This window comes from Myxine glutinosa, unplaced genomic scaffold, assembly GCF_964187855.1.
Source record: "Myxine glutinosa unplaced genomic scaffold, kmMyxGlut1.1 SCAFFOLD_2657, whole genome shotgun sequence".
In the NCBI taxonomy this organism is placed as follows: domain Eukaryota; kingdom Metazoa; phylum Chordata; class Myxini; order Myxiniformes; family Myxinidae; genus Myxine; species Myxine glutinosa.
Window position 1 is genome coordinate 1 of NW_027618751.1, and position 22,935 is coordinate 22,935.

Below are 22,935 nucleotides of genomic sequence, written 5' to 3' on the forward strand. Positions count from 1 at the left end.
GTGCGGTTATTATAAAGTGCGGTTCTCCACTGATGATATGAAGGTCGCATAGTGACTGATATATATATATATATATATATATATATATATATATACTCTCATGTCTCATGTATTGTCTTTGTGCAAGGATTGAACGAAATTGGTGCATGCATGTCGAAAAATGGTTGCGGGGACACATTTAAGTAACAAAATGGCTGCCAGTCGACCATATTGGATCTCATCTCAAAAAAAGATGATGTGTGTATGTAAATCATCATTCTTTTCTGTGTGCCAAGTTTTAACAAGATCCGTAAATGCAAATCCGAGAAATGGTTGGGGAAGTGTTGTTCATCGGATTTTTTACAACTAAAATGGACGCCAGGCTACCAGTCATCCATCTTTAATCAGATTGCCAAATAAAGTGAGGAGCGTGTGTATGCCATCACATACTGTGTTTGTGCCAAGCTTGAACAAAATTGGACCATGCATGTTAAAGAAATGGTTGGGACACGTTTAAGTTACAAAATGGCCGCCAGTTGGCCAATTTGGATCTGATCTCGAGAGAAAATGATGTGCATATGCAAGCTATCATTCATTATCTGTTTGCCAAGTTTGAACAAGATTGGTAGATGCATGTCTGAGAAATGGTTGCGGACGTATTCAACATCAAGTTTTTTTTACAACTAAAATGGCTCCCAGTCAGCCATCTTTGATCACATCACAAAACCAAATGATGGGCATATGTATACCATCATTTATTGTCTTTGTGCCAAGTATGAACAATACATTGTATACATCTCCAAGATATGGTTACGTGCGCATGCACGGACGGACAGACGGACGGATGAGACGAAGTCCATAAGCCCCCGTTTCAAACTAAGTCCAATGGGGGCTAATAATGTTTGTCAGTTTGTCTATTTTGTCACAGATCCCTGCAAGTTTTTAGTTATTTTGAAGTCCCTTATTATATCTACTGTATTAGCCAAAATGTCTCTTTTTTTGTCAATTTGTCTATCACATGTTATGGGGCTCGTTCCAAAACCTCCGTTACCCTGCTTGCAACTCTTTACCTCCAAGCTGTTGGTGATTGCAAAATTACATTTAAAATCTCGTTATTTACGAGATAGTGTTTTAAAAATAATAATAAAGAGTCGTGGATCATGGAGGGGGAAAAACACAGAACAGATCAGGACACAACAGAACAAAACAAACATCAGAAGGAGAGAGGAAAAACAACAGCAGGACTGATGGCCAAAATAGAGGGAGACTTAGAAGATCAGCGATGTGATGAAGAATGAGGACTATGGGAGGACACAGAAGCAAACTCTCAGGAAAGAAAACAGGAAAGTTGGAAAGTATTGTTGCTTGGTGGAGTTAATGGGGGTAGAAAAGATCATGGTTTTGAATGGGGGATGATCTAAGATGGCAGTGAACAGCAGTCTTGAAATCCTGGAGGGAAGAATGTGACATAAGAGAATGTGGAAGTTGATTCCACAGGTGGGAGAAAAGAGGAAAGAATGAGTGGAGGTGAGGAGTGATTCTGGATTTTGGGAGTTTAACTAGAACGGGATTGCCGGCAGACCTCGTGTGCCCTGCATGTTCAGTTTCATGAAGTTTCTCACACTATTTGTTTGGGTTCAGGAATTAAAATCTCGTATCAAGAATCTAGCTGTGGTGGAGCAGTAAAAACGACATCCGATCTTTTATTAAATTGGTGGTGATGCAGAACAAAAATACACATGACATCCACCAATAAGGTTTTGCAATATATACGACAAAAGGGATGTTTGTCTGTCTGTCTGTGTGTTGCCATTTTTCTCAGAGATGGCCAAACAGATCTTTGCGCAAACTTTCAGAGGTTCATTGGTGATTGTCGGGTAGTGTTTTAGGCAAAACATCGTTTTTTGAAAATGTAGAAGAAAAAGTTTGATTGTTTTTTTTTGGCCATTGGTCACTCTTTTTGGACACTCTTTAGTGCCTAAGCCTTTGTAGCTATGTGAAAGTTAATATAAAATTATTCCTGACCCCATTCATTGGTGGATGCAAGGAAGTGTTTTTGGCCCCCAATAAATAAAATCGAAATACAAAACAAAATTTGATTTATCCAAAATCCCAACAGCATTAGAACAGCACCGCACAACGTCAGGTACCCCTGCTAGTTCCTCATTAGACTTTCCCAAAATGCACAAAGACCTTGGTATATGATGTTTTCTATACACTGAGGTTAAACAGAGCCAAGTTAACTCTGTTATGTATACTTCAGAATGGAGGCTTCTGGGCTCGGATCAATAAGTTGGTTCACCGCTAGACAAGGTGTATTGAAGAGGCTGGAGATTATGTGGAATAATGTGACCTTAATTAAGTTTGTAAATGGTCCCAAGTCCATTACATCGGTGGGATGACGAGACTTTAGGGATGACCGACACCTCTTTCTATAACGAGTACCTCGTTTCCTTCTTGCTTAGTCAATTACTTCCTTCAAATTGAAGGTACTCAATGTTCAAGAAATACTACATTCTTTTTAAAGTGACTTGTTCCAATAAACACAGGTACAGAATTCAGCATGGTTGCGCAGCTTATGTAACTCGCTGTCCAATGAAATCTAAGGCCCATGCTTTGTGATATTCATTAGAAGGTTAGTTTTGGGGGGTATTTGCAGTCATGTTCTGTTTTCCCTAGGCACTGTGGAAATCCCGTTGGTGCGTCAGGGCTCAGACTTGTCTGTTGAAGCGTCGGTGTGGTGTGCCACACGGCCATCCCAACCAGCATCTGCCACGCCAGGGATGGACTATGTCGCCAGCTCAAAGCGGGTGGTCTTTCCTTCTGGAAAAATGGAGGCTGTAAGATATGAAATAACTGGTAGAAATTTAATGGCATCCATACCATTTAGAGTACACGTCCCAGTTATCTCATTGACATAATATGCTGGCAGACTTGCCCACTCACAATTCTGGATGATGCCCAGCGGCCTGCGTTGGAGGGGAACGAGACGTTCGTCATGTTTTTAAATACAGCTCAAGGTGTCGAGCTGGCAGAACCATCACAGTCTACTGTCATCATCGATGATTCATATCAAGATGGTGAGTGAAAACTGACAAGGCCTAAGTTCTCCTTATTAATACCATTAAGGTATTGTTGAATACTGTTTTAAGATATGAGAATAATAACATGGCAAGAAGTCTTGTTTACTTCTTGTCTCTTTAACCTTTACCCGAAGTTCCCAGCATGCAGTTTGAGAAGGAAAAATATGAGGTTGAAGAAGCCAAAGGCGTGCTCACTGTGCACGTGTTGCGGAGTGGTGATTTAAGCAGTGAAACCACAGTTCGCTGTTACACTCGCCAGGGATCAGCTATTCCGAGGGAAGATTATACAGAGCGGCCGGACGCAGATGCCTCAACTATCACATTCCAACCTGGGGACAAGGTTTGATGTTTCCAAGCTTTGTAACTCCTTATATTATTGTAATTACTTCCTTATCTTGCAGTGAACGCTTCATTCAATTCATTCAATCATTGAATCATTCCCACTTCATTCAATCATTCAATCGCACTTCATTCAATCTTCATTCAATCCCACTCCTCCCTCCAGGTCTTTAAAACAGCTGTTCACCACCATCTCTTATCTTCCCCCATCCAAAACCTTGATCTTTTCTACCCCCGCTAATTTCACCCCAAATCCACTTTTTTGAAATACCGACTTCTTTCCTGGAAGTCCTTGGTGTCCTTATGTTTTATACTTCTCCCATCCCCCCCCCCCCCCCTTGCCACGCCTCCTCCCCCCAAGCCCTCTCCCTCCCACACATCTCCCGATGTCCCTGCTCTCAAATGTTGTGTTTGTGTGCTTCCCCTTCTCTCCCCATCTTGTCTACCGCTCCCCTTTTTATATATTTTGTTTGTCTGTTTGATTTGTTTGTGTGATAAATGTTAGCTCTTTCATGAGCCTCGATTCTGTATACCAAAAAATTCTGATTTGACAAAAAAAAAAAAGATCCGCCAACTTAAAATGGTGTGAGAAGACTGGTGTCTTGTGGAACAGGTGAAGAACTGCACAGTATATGTGATCGATGATACAACATTGGAAGCGGAGGAGGAGTTCCATCTTGTATTGGGTCGGCCTCTGAGTGGAGATGTGGCTGGTGCCAGGGTGGGGTCTCTTGGGAAAACCAAAGTTACCATCACCAACAAAGAGGACGGTGAGTGAGACTTTTTTCTGGAAGTGGTTGTATATTATTTTCTTTGATTACCACAAAAATAAAATGGTTGATTTTTGAGGACCTTCTTGCCATCCACAGCCCCAACTCTCCAGTTTGAGCAGGCCAGTTATCAGGTGCTTGAACCTTCCGTGCAAGAAGGCATGGCCACTATCACACTCCACGTAGTTCGAACCGGGGACCGTAATAAGAACACCAGGGTTCGGTGCAGCACGCGAGATGGCTCAGCACAGTCTGGCTTGGATTACAACCCAAAAAGTCGCATTCTGAAGTTCAAACAAGGTGGGTATGATGACAAAAACAGTTGCAAATTCCAGCAATGAACTCGTGGTCTGCATCGGCAGCACAACATAATAAAACGATGGCTATCCTGCCAGCCATACCAGGATTTAAAGGGCATGAAAAAAGCCCCATAGGTTGGCATCCATGGAGAGAAGTGAATTCCTCCTTGATTGCCTCGTTGAGTGCGGAAAGAAAAGCGAAGTCATAACTTTGACGTCGCTGGTATCGCTGGTCTGGGAAATGACGTAGCTTCCCCCAATCTCTGTGGCTGTGTTTGTGGAAGTCAAGTGGCTGTGGTGTTGTCTCATGGATCTGTCCGCATGTGTTCGTGATTCGTGTGGCATCGCCACGAGCATTAGACCTTTAAAAAGCATTGGCAAACCACCCAGTAGATTCCTTCCTTTGATATTGCTTTGGCTGCTTCTAACTTCCTACTTGGGCAACATTGACTACTGACATGCACATTGTACATATGCTGAATTTGCAATGTCCAATACAGGGGTGGCACGAGCAGACTTCTCTGTGGAGATCCTTGCCAACGATGACCGGGAATGGCATGAATCCTTCTCTGTGGTGCTGGGACCCGATGAACCTGTGGAGGCTGTGCTTGGAGAGATAACAATGGCTACTGTGACAATCATTGACCAGGAGGCTTCTGGAAGCCTCATCCTTCCATCCCCTCCAATTGTAATCTGCCTGATGTGTTATTAAGTCAACATCAGCATTAATATACAGGACGTACATGCAGTGTGTTTGCATGGTTCTCATCTTGTTTTCAGCTTTCCTAAAATCCTAATCTGTTATGCACATTTTGTTCTGTTTTGCTCAGGTGGTTTCTCTTGCTGACTATGATGATTTGGAGGGCGCAACAAATGAAGGAAGTAAACAGAAGCCCTCCCCAGGTTACCCGCTTGTCTGTGTCACACCATGTGATCCTCACTATCCCAAGTTTTCCCAAACCCGTGAGCGATGTGAAGAAGGCGGCATAAACAGCTCAACGATCCACTTCAAATGGGAAGTGTCATCCCCGTCGGACAACAATGGCGCCCGCACTCCTTTTGAGACCATCACTGACAAAACTCCTTACACCAGCGCCAACCACATGGTATGAAGTGAATTTTTACAGTAAAACTGACTGTACAATGTGACAGATAATGTTTGGTTACTGTGTGCATTTATAAACCAAAAAATAAATATGTATTTGCCCTCTTATTAGGCCAGAAGCCTGGTGTTGGCTTAGCGGTTAGGGTGCCGGCTTGGGATCCGAGGATCCTGGGTTTGAATCCCGGTTCATCGCTGAATTAACACCAGGGGGGTTGACTCAGCCTGTCCATCCTTCCGAGGTCGGCAAATTGAGTACCAGTTCACTGGTAATTCCCTGTGTGTCACAAGAGTCGACTAACAGGGTTGGTGGCAGGAAGAGCATCCGGCCGTAAAACATTGCTTCAAAAAAGGGGACCACGGTGCCCGATAAAGGCCAACCCCCGCTCTGCAGGAAAAATGGGCTCTACAGGTGGTTGTTATTCTTCCTCTTATTAGGCCAAGGGGCAATCTTTGCCTGTGCAGTGGTTGCCAACCTATGGTTATTTGTCCGTGCTTTATCCTTTTTAAATGATGAGCATCAAGCAAGGAAGCAACACGTACTATTTTTGGTCTTTGGTATGACTCGGCCCGGGTCATGTCAGAACAGCTGACTTCCCAGACTAGAGCAGACTCTTGAACGATGACGCCATCAAGTCTGGTTATTCATTCTTCTTTCCTCCCTTTACTCCAATGTCCTCTTCATCTCTTTCCCTCTCCCCATATCACCTGCCCTCCATCATTTCGCTTATATTCCCCACTTCTGTCATAATTTTTTTTTTCATTTGAAATTTTACACATTACATCCCACCCACTCCTGCTATGTACAATGCACACAAATACGTCCCTTGTCATTGTTCTTATTATTGTTACGCTGTAGTTAGCCTATTATCATTCCATTTTGATTTTAACACATGCATATTGCATGAAATGTCAGCAGTCGACTTTTGTTGCCTTTTTTCCAATACTCATGCTTCCAATGTAAGTTAATATTTTATAATTACATTCCAATGGTGAATTGGCTTGAGAGAGATGAGGAAATTTATATTTACCAATGAGCTATTAAATACACATTCAGCAGAATAGTGACAAATTTTTTAATACAATTGAATTGGACCTCAGGTTTTGCACAGAAAGCCGCATGTGCATGTCACTTATGTATTGTCACTTAAGCGCATCTGTTAGTTTGGCGAATGTGTTGGTTTGGCGCTTGTGTTAGTTTGACGCATGTGTTAGTTTGGCGAATGTGTTGGTTTGGCGAATGTGTTGGTTTGGCGCATGTGTTACTTTGGCGCATGTGTTAGTTTGGCGCATGTGTTAGTTTGGCACATGTGTTAGTTTGGCGAATGTGTTGGTTTGGCGCATGTGTTAGTTTGGCGAATGTGTTGGTTTGGCGAATGTGTTGGTTTGGCGCATGTGTTAGTTTGGCGCATGTGTTAGTTTGGCGCATGTGTTAGTTTGGCACATGTGTTAGTTTGGCGAATGTGTTGGTTTGGCGCATGTGTTGGTTTGGCGCATGTGTTAGTTTGGCGGATGTGTTGGTTTGGCGCATGTGTTGGTTTGGCGCAGGTGTTAGTTTGGCGGATGTGTTGGTTTGGCGCATGTGTTCGTTTGGCGAATGTGTTGGTTTGGCACATGTGTTATTTGGCAAAGGTGTTGGTTTGGTGCTTGTGTTAGTTTGGCGGATGTGTTGGTTTGGCGAATGTGTTGGTTTGGCGGATGTGTTGGTTTGGCGCATGTGTTCGTTTGGCGAATGTGTTGGTTTGGCACATGTGTTAGTTTGGCAAAGGTGTTGGTTTGGTGCTTGTGTTAGTTTGGCGGATGTGTTGGTTTGGCGAATGTGTTGGTTTGGCGGATGAGTTGGTTTGGCGAATGTGTTGGTTTGGCGAATGTGTTGGTTTGGCGAATGTGTTGGTTTGGCGCATGTGTTAGTTTGGCGCATGTGTTAGTTTGGCCCATGTGTTAGTTTGGCACATGTGTTAGTTTGGCGAATGTGTTGGTTTGGCGCATGTATTAGTTTGGCGGATGTGTTGGTTTGGCGCAGGTGTTAGTTTGGCGGATGTGTTGGTTTGGCGCATGTGTTCGTTTGGCGAATGTGTTGGTTTGGCACATGTGTTAGTTTGGCAAAGGTGTTGGTTTGGTGCTTGTGTTAGTTTGGCGGATGTGTTGGTTTGGCGAATGTGTTGGTTTGGCGGATGTGTTGGTTTGGCGCACGTGTTAGTTTGGCACATGTGTTAGTTTGGCACATGTGTTAGTCTGGCGAATGTGTTTATTTGGCGCATGTGTTAGTTTTGCGAATGTGTTGGTTTGGCACATGTGTTGGTTTGGCGAATGTGTTGGTTTGGAAAATGTTTTAGTTTGGCGAATGTGTTGGTTTGGCACATGTGTTATTTTGGCAAAGGTGTTGGTTTGGAGCTTGTGTTAGTTTGGCAGATGTGTTGGTTTGGCGAATGTGTTGGTTTGGCGAATGTGTTGGTTTGGCGCATGTGTTCGTTTGGCGAATGTGTTGGTTTGGCACATGTGTTAGTTTGGCAAAGGTGTTGGTTTGGTGCTTGTGTTAGTTTGGCGGATGTGTTGGTTTGGCGAATGTGTTGGTTTGGCGGATGAGTTGGTTTGGCGAATGTGTTGGTTTGGCGAATGTGTTGGTTTGGCGCATGTGTTAGTTTGGCGCATGTGTTAGTTTGGCCCATGTGTTAGTTTGGCACATGTGTTAGTTTGGCGAATGTGTTGGTTTGGCGCATGTATTAGTTTGGCGGATATGTTGGTTTGGCGCAGGTGTTAGTTTGGCGGATGTGTTGGTTTGGCGCATGTGTTCGTTTGGCGAATGTGTTGGTTTGGCACATGTGTTAGTTTGGCAAAGGTGTTGGTTTGGTGCTTGTGTTAGTTTGGCGGATGTGTTGGTTTGGCGAATGTGTTGGTTTGGCGGATGTGTTGGTTTGGCGCACGTGTTAGTTTGGCACATGTGTTAGTTTGGCACATGTGTTAGTCTGGCGAATGTGTTTATTTGGCGCATGTGTTAGTTTTGCGATAGTGTTGGTTTGGCACATGTGTTGGTTTGGCGAATGTGTTGGTTTCGAAAATGTTTTAGTTTGTCGAATGTGTTGGTTTGGCACATGTGTTATTTTGGCAAAGGTGTTGGTTTGGAGCTTGTGTTAGTTTGGCAGATGTGTTGGTTTGGCGAATGTGTTGGTTTGGCGGATGTGTTGGTTTGGCGCATGTGTTAGTTTGGCACATGTGTTAGTTTGGCACATGTGTTAGTCTAGCAAATGTGTTTGTTTGGCGCATGTGTTAGTTTTGCGAATGTGTTGGTTTGGCACATGTGTTGGTTTGGTGAATGTGTTGGTATTGCGCATGTGTTAGTTTGGCGAATGTGTTGAATTGGCGCATGTGTTGATTTGGCGAATGTGTTGGTTTGGCGCATGTGTTAGTCTGGCGAATGTGTTTGTTTGGCGCATGTGTTAGTTTTGCGAATGTGTTGGTTTGGCACATGTGTTGGTTTGGCGAATGTGTTGGTTTGGCACATGTGTTAGTTTGGCGAATGTGTTGAATTGGCGCCTGTGTTGATTTGGCGAATGTGATGGTTTGGCGCATGTGTTAGTTTGGCGAATGTGTTGGTTTGGAGCATGTGTTAGTTTGTCGCATGTATTAGTTTGGCGAATGTGTTGGTTTGGCGCAGGTGGTAGTTTGGCGGATGTGTTGGTTTGGCGCATGTGTTGGTTTGGCGCATGTGTTGGTTTGGCGAATGTGTTGGTTTGGCGCATGTGTTAGTTTGGCGCATGTGTTAGTTTGGCGAATGTGTTGGTTTGGCACATGTCTTGGTTTGGCGCATGTATTAGTTTGGCGAATGTGTTGGTTTGGCGCAGGTGGTAATTTGGCGGATGTGTTGGTTTGGCGCATGTGTTGGTTTGGCGAATGTGTTAGTTTGGCGCATGTGTTAGTTTGTCGCATGTATTAGTTTGGCGAATGTGTTGGTTTGGTGCAGGTGGTAGTTTGGCGGATGTGTTGGTTTGGCGAATGTGTTGGTTTGGCGCATGTGTTAGTTTGGCGCATGTGTTAGTTTGGCGAATGTGTTGGTTTGGCACATGTCTTGGTTTGGCGCATGTATTAGTTTGGCGAATGTGTTGGTTTGGCGCAGGTGGTAATTTGGCGGATGTGTTGGTTTGGCGCATGTGTTGGTTTGGCGAATGTGTTGGTTTGGCGCATGTGTTAGTTTGGTGCATATGTTAGTTTGGCGAATGTGTTGGTTTGGCGCTTGTGTTAGTTTGGCGCATGTGTTAGTTTGGCGAATGTGTTGGTTTGGCACATATCTTGGTTTGGCGAATGTGTTCGTTTAGCACATGTGTTAGTTTGGCGAATGTGTTGGTTTGGTGCTTGTGTTAGTTTGGCGAATGTGTTGGTTTGGCACATGTGTTAGTTTGGCGAATGTGTTGGTTTGGCACATGTGTTCGTTTGGCGAATGTGTTGGTTTGGCGCATGTGTTCGTCCCACAGTTTATTGTCAGGTCCTAGATTTGTACAACTCGTAGCCTAAGTGTGCAACTGTGGAGATATTTTGTATACATTTGCCTTTCTTGTGAATGGACTTTAACCATAAGCTCTTGTAAATAAACTTAAAGAAGATTTTAATACAGAGTTGTTTTTTTTTGCACATCCACTCTGTACAGGTGCTAGAAAGCATCTACTTTGGGCGAAAGTTTCATGTCCGCTGCTTGGCCCAGGCACGAGACCGAAAAGGCCAGGCAGGAATCCCGTTAAGGAGTACTGCTGTTGTGATTGGCTCAGACAATGCTATCTGCCACACGCCTGTATCTGCTGGCGCAGCACGTGGATTCCAGGCCCAGTCGTTCGTGGCAAGCCTCATGTACTTAGATGTCAAACACAAGGAGCATCCCAACAGGTGGTCATTTTGGCACCATGACACCTTATTACAACTCTCATAAATATCTCATAAATGAAGGGTACCATATCTCATAAATGTATGAGATAATAACTCTCATTATTACAACGTCGTTCTCATGAAGTACCTCTTTGAAATAATTGAGGAGGTTTTTTTCTGGTAAATGTAAATATTTGAAACGTAAACATTTGGAATATTTTTACTGTGGGGTTGACCAGTTCTTTGTTTGAATCTCAACACACACGCAGGCATGTACGCACACACACACTCACTCACTCATATAAATATGGAGAGTTATTAATATGCATTGGACCTCCGCCATACTGGGTACCTCCGCCATACTGGGTACCTCCGCCATATTGGGTACCTCCGCCATACTGGGTAACTCCGCCATACTGGGTAACTCCGCCATACTGGGTAACTCCGCCATACTGGGTACCTCCGCCATACTGGGTACCTCCGCCATACTGGGTACCTCCGCCATACTGGGTACCTCCGCCATATTGGGTACCTCCGCCATACTGGGTACCTCCTTCATTCTGGGTATCTCCACCATACTGGGTACCTCCGCCATACTGGGTAACTCTGCCATACTGGGTACCTCCGCCATACTGGGTACCTCCTTCATTCTGGGTATCTCCACCATACTGGGTACCTCCGCCATACTGGGTACCTCCACCATACTGGGTACCTCCGCCATACTGGGTACCTCCGCCACATTGGGTACCTCCACCACATTGGGTACCTCCGCCAAACTGGGTACCTCCACCATATTGGGTACCTCCGTCATACCTCCACCAGGCTGAACAGTTTACATTTTGTATCCCACTGATAGGCCAAATCTGCATCCTGACCTGAACTAAAATCGAATCAGCTTGCTCTTGTAATCTAACCAACTCTTCCACCATGTCCGAATCCGTCCACAACGTTTTTAGATATTGTGCTATATATCGTTTTTGGCCCCATCTCTCAATAATGAATAAATCATTCAAAATTATTGTATCCGGAACCAGATTCTTCACCAAAATCTAATCAATTCGTCCTTGTCACACACCTATCCTATCCACAAAGTTTTGTCCGAATCCGTCCATAACTTTTTGAGATGATCTGCTCACAGATAAACAAGAAGACAGACAAACAGTTTTGAAAACATAACCGGTTGTGGAGGTAATAAGGTAACTTTCATTAGATGTACATACTTTCAAAATTTTCCAGCAGGAAAGGTGCAAATTATACCACATTCTGATACACAGTAGGTTTTACAAGACATGACATGCAAGTTCAATATATTATATTTCTTTTTTTTAAAGATCATATCATTTATTCTGTGACAAACATTCAAACAGTTTTTCAGTCATTTCCAAAAGAAATGCATTCCAAAAAAATTGCAAACTTTGCTAAGTGTCGTAAAGTGATTCTGGAGCTTGGTAAACAGTATATTGTACTTCCGCCATTTATAAATATGAAATAGGTGCAATGATTTTAATTTATTGGGGGTAGAAAAGATCATGGGTATGTATGGGGGATGACAAGTCTTGGAGGTATATATCCACCTTGAAGCTTTGAATTGAACAGCCTCATGAGGCAGTTCCACAAACAGGAGAAAAGAGGAACGAAAGAGTGAATGGCGGATGTGGACCAGTAAGCCTGGACATTTGGAGTTTAACCAGGAAGATTCACGTCCCGGAGAAGCTGCAGAGGGCCAGTCGGCTGAGAGAGAGCAGAGGGAGCAAGGTCGGAGAAGACGCAGTTAAAAAACAGGGAGGCCAGCAATATTTCTGCGATGTAAGAACAACAGGCCATGTGCCTCTACCTCATCGGAGGATAATGTTGAGGGTTTTGGATTCTCATTCTACAAAGTCCATGACAGACACATGTGGTTCATGCTGTGATGTCACACTTAGTTTTCTGCAAATCATTGTTCGGAGGCTTGTCTGCTTCTTGTTCTCTCAAGCCCTTGCTTACAATCCATTCAGAATCTGAATGTAAAGCTTGTCGTGCTGGCTCGTAAGTTTAATCACATCAATCCGTTTCTCAAAACACGGAGAATTTTAACATTTTGCTTGATGACCTTGAAGTCCAAACATAAATTAGTTCCTGCCTATATCTCTGAATGCATCACATCTTACAGTCCTTCAAGAAAGCCGAGCTCAAACAAGAGGGATCTTCTGCTAGTTGCACGAAGGTGAAGACTTTTGGTGATGAACAGTCTTCTAATAAGCTCCTCAACTGTTAAGATCTGCACAACCTCATCAATTATGTTTTCCAAATCACACCTAAAATCCCATTGTTTTCCTTAAATTTTACTTTTCTCATATCTTCCATTTTATTAAAGCACCTTAAGATTTAACTCCTCAATAAAAGGCTGTCGATAAGAAACCGATTGATTGATTGATGACTGATTGGCTATGAGTATCAGTATTATCTGGAAATCACATTGTACACATGATTCGATGCCCAACTTCCTTGAAAGTAGCATTTTCTGACCAAATAATGAGGAGCGCACATACGAAATGAATCTTGAGAATGTTTGATTGAAACTCTGTGGGACTCGGCTATCTTCTAAAAACACGTCGCCTTTCAACTTCTGTGACACTACAGAAGAATTCCATTCTGCCTAAATGTGTCACATCCACAGGGATATATGATGCCGTGATTCAATTTCAGGAAGTTAAAACGTTTATGCCATCCTATTTTTATAAGAAATAAAGATTTCAAATCTTTATTTGAAAATCACATCGATTTCAAATCACACCTTTTCAAATCCTTCCATGAAAGGTGAAAGACTACCTGCATGATGCTAGTTAGCATTTGCACAATGTCTGAAAATAGCCGAGACTGTCAAGAAAGATATGGAATGTTTCGACCTAAGTGAGAATTGCTGGAACACTGTGAGCAGAAAACAGGTTGAAAACAAAATGGCAGAGACCATTATTGAGCTTTTGAGGTTTTTTTTTTTTTTGTATACAAGATCGAGGCTCGTGTAAGAGCTAACATTAACAAAAAAAAACAAAAAAAAAACGGACACATAAGAAGAAATAAAGGGAGCGGGAGACAAGATGGGGAGAGAGAGGGAAGCACACAAGTACAACATTTGAGAGCAGGGACATCGGGAGATCTGTGGGAGGGAGAGGGCTTGGGGGAGGAGGCATGGGAATGGGCGGTTGGGGGGGGGGGGGAAGGTGGGAGAGGTATAAAACATATGGACACTGCTAGGACTTTCAGGAAAGAAGTCAGAATTTCAAAAAAGTGGATCTGGGGTGAATTAACGGGGGTAGAAAAGATCAAGGTTAAAATTATAAAGTATATTTCATTAAGATAAATATTATAAAGTAATTTACAGAGTAAAGTATATTTCGATACATTTGGGATCTAATCTCATACATGGCTTCACAACAGTCATGGTTGTTCAGCTCAATGTTGTTGTTACAACCTGAAGTCATTTGGTATTGCGCGGATTCAATATGTTTTGGTACTTGTCTTGTTTCTGTGAAATAATTATCATTTTAAAATAAATCAACAATACAACGATTGTTTCTTTCATTGAATTAATTCAAATTTTTATCACTGTGTTTTATAATCGTAGTTGTAGAAATGGTGGTGGTGGTAGTAGTAGTAGTTTTATGTTATGCAAAATTAATTATCAGAACAAAACCACCTCATCGTTGATTTAAAAGTCAATAATGGAAAAGACAATAAACTTCTTGAAATTGCTGGAAACACAAGTGACAAAATAATTTTCCCACTTTGTATGACCAGTTTATGGTGGTGCGAGCTTGTTACGAGGGGGACATGTAACATTAGCATGATTTTACAACTCTCTTTCCTGGCAATTATAATCATCAAACTTTGATTTTTAAAAAAAAATTGGCTATGCAAAAAAAATTCAAAATCCCATTTAAAAAAAATCACATTTCAAAAATTTCTTTGGAAATGAATGTACTTTGTCCCTTTCAGGATTCATATATCGATCCAGATCCCACATCAGGATGGGATGCTGCCACTCATTTCGACAATGCCAATCCAGAACTTGCATCTGTTGCTTTCTGAGTCCATATATAGGCAACAACACGTGTGCTCCAACCTCTTATCTTTGGATCAGCTCAAAGGCATCTCGGGTAAGCAAGATATTGCTACACTGCTCAGTGTTATTGAATTGTTCATTGGAGGTTGCTCATAGACCTTAATATGTACGTAAACGGTAAAGTTAATATCACGAAATTTACCTTTTGCCTAATCCATGTAAAAATGTGCATGACAACAGTGTGAACAGCAGGTAGTAACTCTTATCAGGTTACTATAATGTGTTATCCCATTTTCAAAACCTGTATTGACCCATCTATAAACTCTCACCCTGGTGTTCTGCACACAGGGCGGTTCATCAGTGTGTAGTCATCCCTCGGATGGATGTTAAGCTGGCCGTCCCATCTGCCAGCATCAGTTGGACCATGTTAAAGATCCCATTGTGTCTGTCCTTAGTCATTACCAAATTCCAAATTTCGGCTCAAGCCTACAGGGAGCATTGCATCAGCAGCATAACCGCACCCCCAGCAAATAAATGCTGCTTGAAAGCTGTTTTGATTAAAAAAAAAACAGAAGAGTTAGAATTCTGTTTGGCCAAGTTTTTCAATTCCAGTGAGGCACAATCATTCTAAACCTTAATCGCAACACCTTAAAGGGTTACGAAAGCCTGCAGCATCTAAAATTGCTCAGATGCTAACTTCTCTTTTTAAAACGATTCCTATCAATCTTGTTCAATAGCAATGTGTGTGTGTCTGGCTGCAGAGGCTGGCTTTTTGGATACAAACAGTTCACGAGTTCCTCTCCTGGCCCCGGGATATGATCGGCCTTACCAATTTGATGCCACTGTACGAGAAGCACGAGCAATCCAGCTCTATCACCATCTGAACTTAAAAAGCTGCATCTGGACTTTTGATGCGTACTACCACATGACAGAGCTTTTGGACGTGTGTGGGGGTTCCGTTTCTGCAGATTTCCAGGTAACAGGAATCACATTGCGAATGAAAATCTATTTTCATCTTGATAAGCAGTTTCAATGATGTCCTATTGGATACATCTATCTATAATTCCATTAATCTCTGTGTGTATGTGTGTGTGTATGTGTGTGTGTGTGTATGCGACAACGATTTCTCGACAACTACCGGTCCGATATACTTGAAACTTGCCAGGTATATTGCTGGGGACCCGAGGATGTGCCTTTTCAAGGTTTGAAATTAATCGGACAAGTACTTACCGAGCTATGGCGATTTAGCCGTTCGCCGTTCGCTTTGGCGTTGCGAATGGACCAAACCATTGCATGTAAATAGAGGGGGGGGTTCTGTGGTCGTTGCGAATGGACCAAACCATTCATGTAAATAGAGGGGGGGGGGGGGGGTTCTGTGGTCGTTACTGCCACGTGGTTTCAAAGTTTTTTTTTGTTGTTGTTGTTTGCACGCATGTTTTTTTGCACCCACGTACGGGCACGCCCTAGGATGTTTACACACACACACCCCTACACAAAATTTTTTTTTTTTTTTTTTTTGGCAAGGAACGGGCACCCACGTACGGGCACGTCCTAGCTTATATATAGTACGGGCATGCCCTAGTCTATCTATAATTCCAGTAATCTCTGTGTGTCTGTGTGTGTGTATGCGACCGCTGTTTCTCGACAACCACGGGTCCGATATACTTGAAACTTGCCAGGTATATTGCTGGGGACCCGAGGATGTGCCTTTTCAAGCTTTCATATTAATCGGAGAAGTAGTTACCGAGCTATGGCGATTTCTTTACCAAACTCCGCAAGCCGTTCGCTTTGGACCAAACCATTTCATGTAAATAGAGGGGGGGGATTGTCACCGTACTCGCAAGCCGTTCGCTTTGGACCAAACCATTTCATGTAAATAGAGGGGGGGGGGGGGATTGTCACCGTACTCGCAAGCCGTTCGCTTTGGCTTTGCGAATGGACCAAACCATTTCATGTAAATAGAGGGGGGGGGATATAATTTTGTACGGGCATGCCCTAGTACCATATAAAACACGACGATATTCCATGATGCCCGATGATTCCAAGACATCGTCATAATCTCCATATTGTGTGCAAGAAACCATACTTATATATGGCATATATAGTGGGAAATTACACTCATTTTAATGTGTGAATTAAGCCTCCCGCTATATCTGTAGGATAGGGGGAGGCTTATAAGCTCTTGTATGGTTTGTTTCTACAAATAGTGTTTCCGTTTTTAATTGTACCACAGTTTCTTAGACCCATAGGAGATCGACACTACCATTTCGAAAATTATTTATATTTTATTTATCTATTTATTTTCGTGTCGTAGGAGGCGACTAAGAGGGTTGGCGTCAGGAAGGGCATCCAGCCATAAAAACATTGCCTCAAAAAGTGAACCATGACAATTACAACTACAAATATGGCAAAATGGAGAAGATTGTCATGGGGACCGCAAGGCTAACCCCCGTTCTTGCAGGGAAAATGGCCTTAAAATGCATGTTGTTGTTGTTGTATTTATCTATTTATTTTCTTCCTGCACTCCCGACACCCCCAATTTCCAAGCTGTATCAATTTCCCATTTTCCAAGCTGTGTCAATTTCCCATTTTCCAAGCTGTGTCAATTTCCCATTTTCCAAGCTGTATCAATTGCCCATTTTCCTGGCTGTATCAATTTCCCATTTTCCAAGCTGTATCAATTTCCCATTTTCCTAGCTGTATCAATTTCCAATTTTCCAAGCTGTGTCAATTTCCCATTTTCCAAGCTGTATCAATTTCCAATTTTCCTAGCTGTATCAATTTCCAATTTTCCAAGCTGTGTCAATTTCCCATTTTCCTAGCTGTATCAATTTCCAATTTTCCAAGCTGTGTCAATTTCCAATTTTCCTAGCTGTATCAATTTCCAATTTTCCAAGCTGTGTCAATTTCCCATTTTCCAAGCTGTATCAATTTCCCATTTTCCTAGCTGTATCAATTTCCAATTTTCCAAGCTGTGTCAATTTCCCATTTTCCTAGCTGTATCAATTTCCAATTTTCCAAGCTGTGTCAATTTCCCATTTTCCAAGCTGTATCAATTTCCCATTTTCCAAGCTGTGTCAATTTCCCATTTTCCAAGCTGTATCAATTGCCCATTTTCCTAGCTGTATCAATTTCCAATTTTCCAAGCTGTATCAATTTCCCATTTTCCTAGCTGTATCAATTTCCAATTTTCCTAGCTGTGTCAATTTCCCATTTTCCAAGCTGTATCAATTTCCCATTTTCCAAGCTGTGTCAATTTCCCATTTTCCAAGCTGTATCAATTGCCCATTTTCCTAGCTGTATCAATTTCCAATTTTCCAAGCTGTATCAATTTCCCATTTTCCTAGCTGTATCAATTTCCCATTTTCCTAGCTGTGTCAATTTCCCATTTTCCTAGCTGTATCAATTTCCAATTTTCCAAGCTGTGTCAATTTCCCATTTTCCAAGCTGTATCAATTTCCCATTTTCCAAGCTGTCAATTTCCCATTTTCCTAGCTGTATCAATTTCCAATTTTCCAAGCTGTATCAATTTCCCATTTTCCTAGCTGTATCAATTTCCAATTTTCCAAGCTGTGTCAATTTCCCATTTTCCTAGCTGTATCAATTTCCAATTTTCCAAGCTGTGTCAATTTCCCATTTTCCAAGCTGTATCAATTTCCCATTTTCCTAGCTGTATCAATTTCCAATTTTCCAAGCTGTGTCAATTTCCCATTTTCCTAGCTGTATCATTTCCCATTTTCCAACCTGTATCAATTTTCCATTTTCCAAGCTGTATTAATTTCCCATTTTCCAAGCTGTATTAATTTCCCATTTTCCAAGCTGTATCAATTTCCCATTTTCCAAGCTGTGTCAATTTCCCATTTTCCTAGCTGTATCAATTTCCAATTTTCCAAGCTGTGTCAATTTCCCATTTTCCAAGCTGTATCAATTTCCCATTTTCCAAGCTGTATCAATTTCCCATTTTCCAAGCTGTATCAATTTCCCATTTTCCAAGCTGTGTCAATTTCCCATTTTCCAAGCTGTATCAATTTCCAATTTTCCAAGCTGTGTCAATTTCCCATTTTCCAAGCTGTATCAATTTCCCATTTTCCTAGCTGTATCAATTTCCAATTTTCCAAGCTGTGTCAATTTCCCATTTTCCAAGCTGTATCAATTTCCCATTTTCCAAGCTGTGTCAATTTCCCATTTTCCAAGCTGTATCAATTGCCCATTTTCCAAGCTGTATCAATTTCCAATTTTCCAAGCTGTATCAATTTCCCATTTTCCAAGCTGTATCATTTCCCATTTTCCAACCTGTATCAATTTCCCATTTTCCAAGCTGTATCAATTTCCCATTTTCCAAGCTGTATCATTTCCCATTTTCCAACCTGTATCAATTTCCCATTTTCCAAGCTGTGTCAATTTCCCATTTTCCAAGCTGTATCAATTGCCCATTTTCCAAGCTGTATCAATTTCCAATTTTCCAACCTGTATCAATTGCCCATTTTCCAAGCTGTATCAATTTCCAATTTTCCAAGCTGTATCAATTGCCCATTGTCCTAGCTGTATCATTTCCCATTTTCCAACCTGTATCAATTTTCCATTTTCCAAGCTGTATTAATTTCCCATTTTCCAAGCTGTATTAATTTCCCATTTTCCAAGCTGTATCAATTTCCCATTTTCCAAGCTGTGTCAATTTCCCATTTTCCTAGCTGTATCAATTTCCAATTTTCCAAGCTGTGTCAATTTCCCATTTTCCAAGCTGTATCAATTTCCCATTTTCCAAGCTGTATCAATTTCCCATTTTCAAAGCTGTGTCAATTTCCCATTTTCCAAGCTGTATCAATTTCCCATTTTCCAAGCTGTGTCAATTTCCCATTTTCCAAGCTGTATCAATTTCCCATTTTCCAAGCTGTATCAATTTCCCATTTTCCTAGCTGTATCAATTTCCAATTTTCCAAGCTGTGTCAATTTCCCATTTTCCAAGCTGTGTCAATTTCCCATTTTCCAAGCAGTATCAATTTCCCATTTTCCAAGCTGTGTCAATTTCCCATTTTCCAAGCTGTATCAATTTCCCATTTTCCAAGCTGTATCAATTTCCCATTTTCCAAGCTGTATCAATTTCCCATTTTCCAAGCTGTATTAATTTCCCATTTTCCTAGCTGTATCAATTTCCCATTTTCCTAGCTGTATCAATTTCCAATTTTCCAAGCTGTGTCAATTTCCCATTTTCCAAGCTGTATCAATTTCCCATTTTCCAAGCTGTATCAATTTCCCATTTTCCAAGCTGTATCAATTTCCCATTTTCCTAGCTGTATCAATTTCCCATTTTCCAAGCTGTATTAATTTCCCATTTTCCTAGCTGTATCAATTTCCCATTTTCCTAGCTGTATCAATTTCCAATTTTCCAAGCTGTGTCAATTTCCCATTTTCCAAGCTGTGTCCATTTCCCATTTTCCAAGCTGTATCAATTTCCCATTTTCCAAGCTGTATCAATTTCCCATTTTCCAAGCTGTATCAATTTCCCATTTTCCAAGCTGTATCAATTTCCAATTTTCCTAGCTGTATCAATTTCCCATTTTCCAAGCTGTATCAATTTCCCATTTTCCAAGCTGTATCAATTTCCCATTTTCCTAGCTGTATCAATTTCCAATTTTCCAAGCTGTGTCAATTTCCCATTTTCCAAGCTGTATCAATTTCCCATTTTACAAGCTGTGTCAATTTCCCATTTTCCAAGCTGTGTCAATTTCCCATTTTCCAAGCTGTGTCCATTTCCCATTTTCCAAGCTGTATCAATTTCCCATTTTCCAAGCTGTATCAATTTCCCATTTTCCAAGCTGTATCAATTTCCCATTTTCCAAGCTGTATCAATTTCCCATTTTCCAAGCTGTATCAATTTCCCATTTTCCTAGCTGTGTCAATTTCCCATTTTCCAAGCTGTGTCAATTTCCCATTTTCCAAGCTGTATCAATTTCCCATTTTCCAAGCTGTATCAATTTCCCATTTTCCAAGCTGTGTCAATTTCCCATTTTCCAAGCTGTGTCCATTTCCCATTTTCCAAGCTGTATCAATTTCCCATTTTCCAAGCTGTATCAATTTCCCATTTTCCAAGCTGTATCAATTTCCCATTTTCCAAGCTGTATCAATTTCCAATTTTCCTAGCTGTATCAATTTCCCATTTTCCAAGCTGTATCAATTTCCCATTTTCCTAGCTGTATCAATTTCCCATTTTCCAAGCTGTATCAATTTCCCATTTTCCTAGCTGTATCAATTTCCCATTTTCCAAGCTGTATCAATTTCCCATTTTCCTAGCTGTATCAATTTCCAATTTTCCAAGCTGTGTCAATTTCCCATTTTCCAAGCTGTATCAATTTCCCATTTTCCTAGCTGTGTCAATTTCCCATTTTCCTAGCTGTATCAATTTCCCATTTTCCAAGCTGTATCAATTTCCCATTTTCCTAGCTGTATCAATTTCCCATTTTCCAAGCTGTATCAATTTCCCATTTTCCAAGCTGTATCAATTTCCCATTTTCCTAGCTGTATCAATTTCCCATTTTCCTAGCTGTATCAATTTCCCATTTTCCTAGCTGTATCAATTTCCCATTTTCCTAGCTGTATCAATTTCCAATTTTCCAAGCTGTGTCAATTTCCCATTTTCCAAGCTGTATCAATTTCCCATTTTCCAAGCTGTATCAATTTCCCATTTTCCAAGCTGTATCATTTTTCCAAGCTGTATCAATTAGCGAGGTGTATCTTCGAGCTGGCTAAGACTTTCGGAATTAAATTTTGCTTGAATAATGGGAATGAAATTTTGCTTCAATAATGGGTATAAAAAGTGTGGGTTTGACATCATTTTTGATCTTGACCTAATTTTTGTGTCACAACCTAATAGTAATTTTAACATTTTTACCATAACTTGACTAAGGTTTGTCCAATCAGAACAAATTGGCCTCACCAGATATCCTAGACTCTCGACTCTAGAGCAAGGTGCATTTCTGCTTGATTTACATCATATTCCTCTGAGTTAAATAAAGATCAAGAATAAATGGTGGTCTGAAAAAAATGCGTTTTTTCATCCACTGTTTTGAAAAAAAAAAAAAAAAAACCAAAGAAAGTTGCTCAATTTTTCCAATGTGGAATCTCAAAGACTGTTTGGCCTTCCAAGCTGTTATTGCATTGTAATAGTGTACCTGCACTGACGTTGTGCATCTGATATTTGATTCGTGTCCTTGACCTACTTCTTTCAGATTGTGACCTAATTAACAAAAACACCTTTGACCATAACTAGAATAATTTTCCTCCGATTTTCATGATGTTGAATTTTATGGATAGATTGCAGCTGTGGACACGTTTTCTTTATTTACACTCTATCCCTAAATGTTGAAGGTCAAGGTCATATAGCGGTCCGAAAAAAATATGCCATCATTGTATTGTGGGCCAAGGGTAAATCGCGGGTGATTGCCAAGGGAAAGCTGGAAGAGGCGTACCCTTGGCGATTGCTTTGTCATCACAGATATCGAGTTGATTTGATAGTTTTCAGTTGTTGAAATTGATCTTAAAAAGAAGACTACCCAATGTAATCCCTGGCAGGGGGCTGCTTCATCCTAATAAATCCGTTGGATATGTGTCGGGGTTAGTTACCTTTGTGGATGGAGTAAGCCAACAGCACACATTCACAATCCAGGCAATCCACCCAGTCTAATCCCTGGTACGGGGCTTCTTCGGCAGCACTGAATTTGCTTTCAGGCAGAACAGCAGAAAGAAAAAAAGATGCCATTCATACCTTTGGTTGAAAACCTTCAAGCAAAAAGTCCATTGTCAATGCTCGGCTAAGAAGATTGTCAATATCTCGGATGAGAGGGTTAAATAATGGCGTGTAGATTTTGCTTTTATGGTTTTAAAATAGCAGAGACTGTCTGCAAAGCAGCAAGGAATTTGACTTTTTGCTCCTGAGAATAACATTTCATTTCTGGAATTTTGGAGTCGTCTTTCAAGGCATCTCTGAAACCTTGAGGATGAGGAATATATAAATATACATTTAAGCTCATGTGGATGGTGCGGATGAGTCTTGTTGGATATTTGCTGTACTAGAAAACGAAAAAACATTATATTTCCTATGCTGTTCCGGTGCTTGCGTTATATTACATACAATTTTGAAGGTAATCAGACGATGTGACATAATCTGCTCCAAGTCTGCTCCAAGTCTGGGAGACCGGCGGTCGGAATCCCAGCCAAGTCCCACCGATGACTTATAAAGGGTATGTGCTGTTTAATTGCTTGATGCTCAGCAATTACAAAGGATAGAGCTTGGGCAAACAACCACAGGTTGGCAACAATTGTGCAGACTTGATGGGTGAATATCCTCCTTTTAAGGGAACTCGTATTATAATGAACAGATGGGATGTCTTTTTTTTTTCTTTTTCTTTTTTTAAATACAAGATCGAGGCTCGTGCAAGAGCTAAAATTGTTTTCATGACATGATAGA

General features: G+C 41.3%; 1 protein-coding gene across 1 annotated transcript in view; it reads left to right on the forward strand.

The window, feature by feature from the left end:
• Window positions 1–2,475: 2,475 nt before the first annotated feature.
• The window catches only part of LOC144889326 (extracellular matrix organizing protein FRAS1-like), a 56,844-nt gene continuing 36,384 nt past the window's right edge, over window positions 2,476–22,935 (forward strand). Inside the window, exons 1-11 of the mRNA XM_078769474.1 lie at window positions 2,476–2,545; window positions 2,659–2,819; window positions 2,912–3,059; window positions 3,197–3,402; window positions 4,015–4,171; window positions 4,271–4,471; window positions 4,971–5,158; window positions 5,301–5,576; window positions 10,215–10,447; window positions 14,405–14,565; window positions 15,233–15,447. Coding sequence (XP_078625600.1) covers window positions 2,476–2,545; window positions 2,659–2,819; window positions 2,912–3,059; window positions 3,197–3,402; window positions 4,015–4,171; window positions 4,271–4,471; window positions 4,971–5,158; window positions 5,301–5,576; window positions 10,215–10,447; window positions 14,405–14,565; window positions 15,233–15,447 — 2,016 coding nt within the window. The remainder of the gene's footprint in view (window positions 2,546–2,658; window positions 2,820–2,911; window positions 3,060–3,196; window positions 3,403–4,014; window positions 4,172–4,270; window positions 4,472–4,970; window positions 5,159–5,300; window positions 5,577–10,214; window positions 10,448–14,404; window positions 14,566–15,232; window positions 15,448–22,935) is intronic.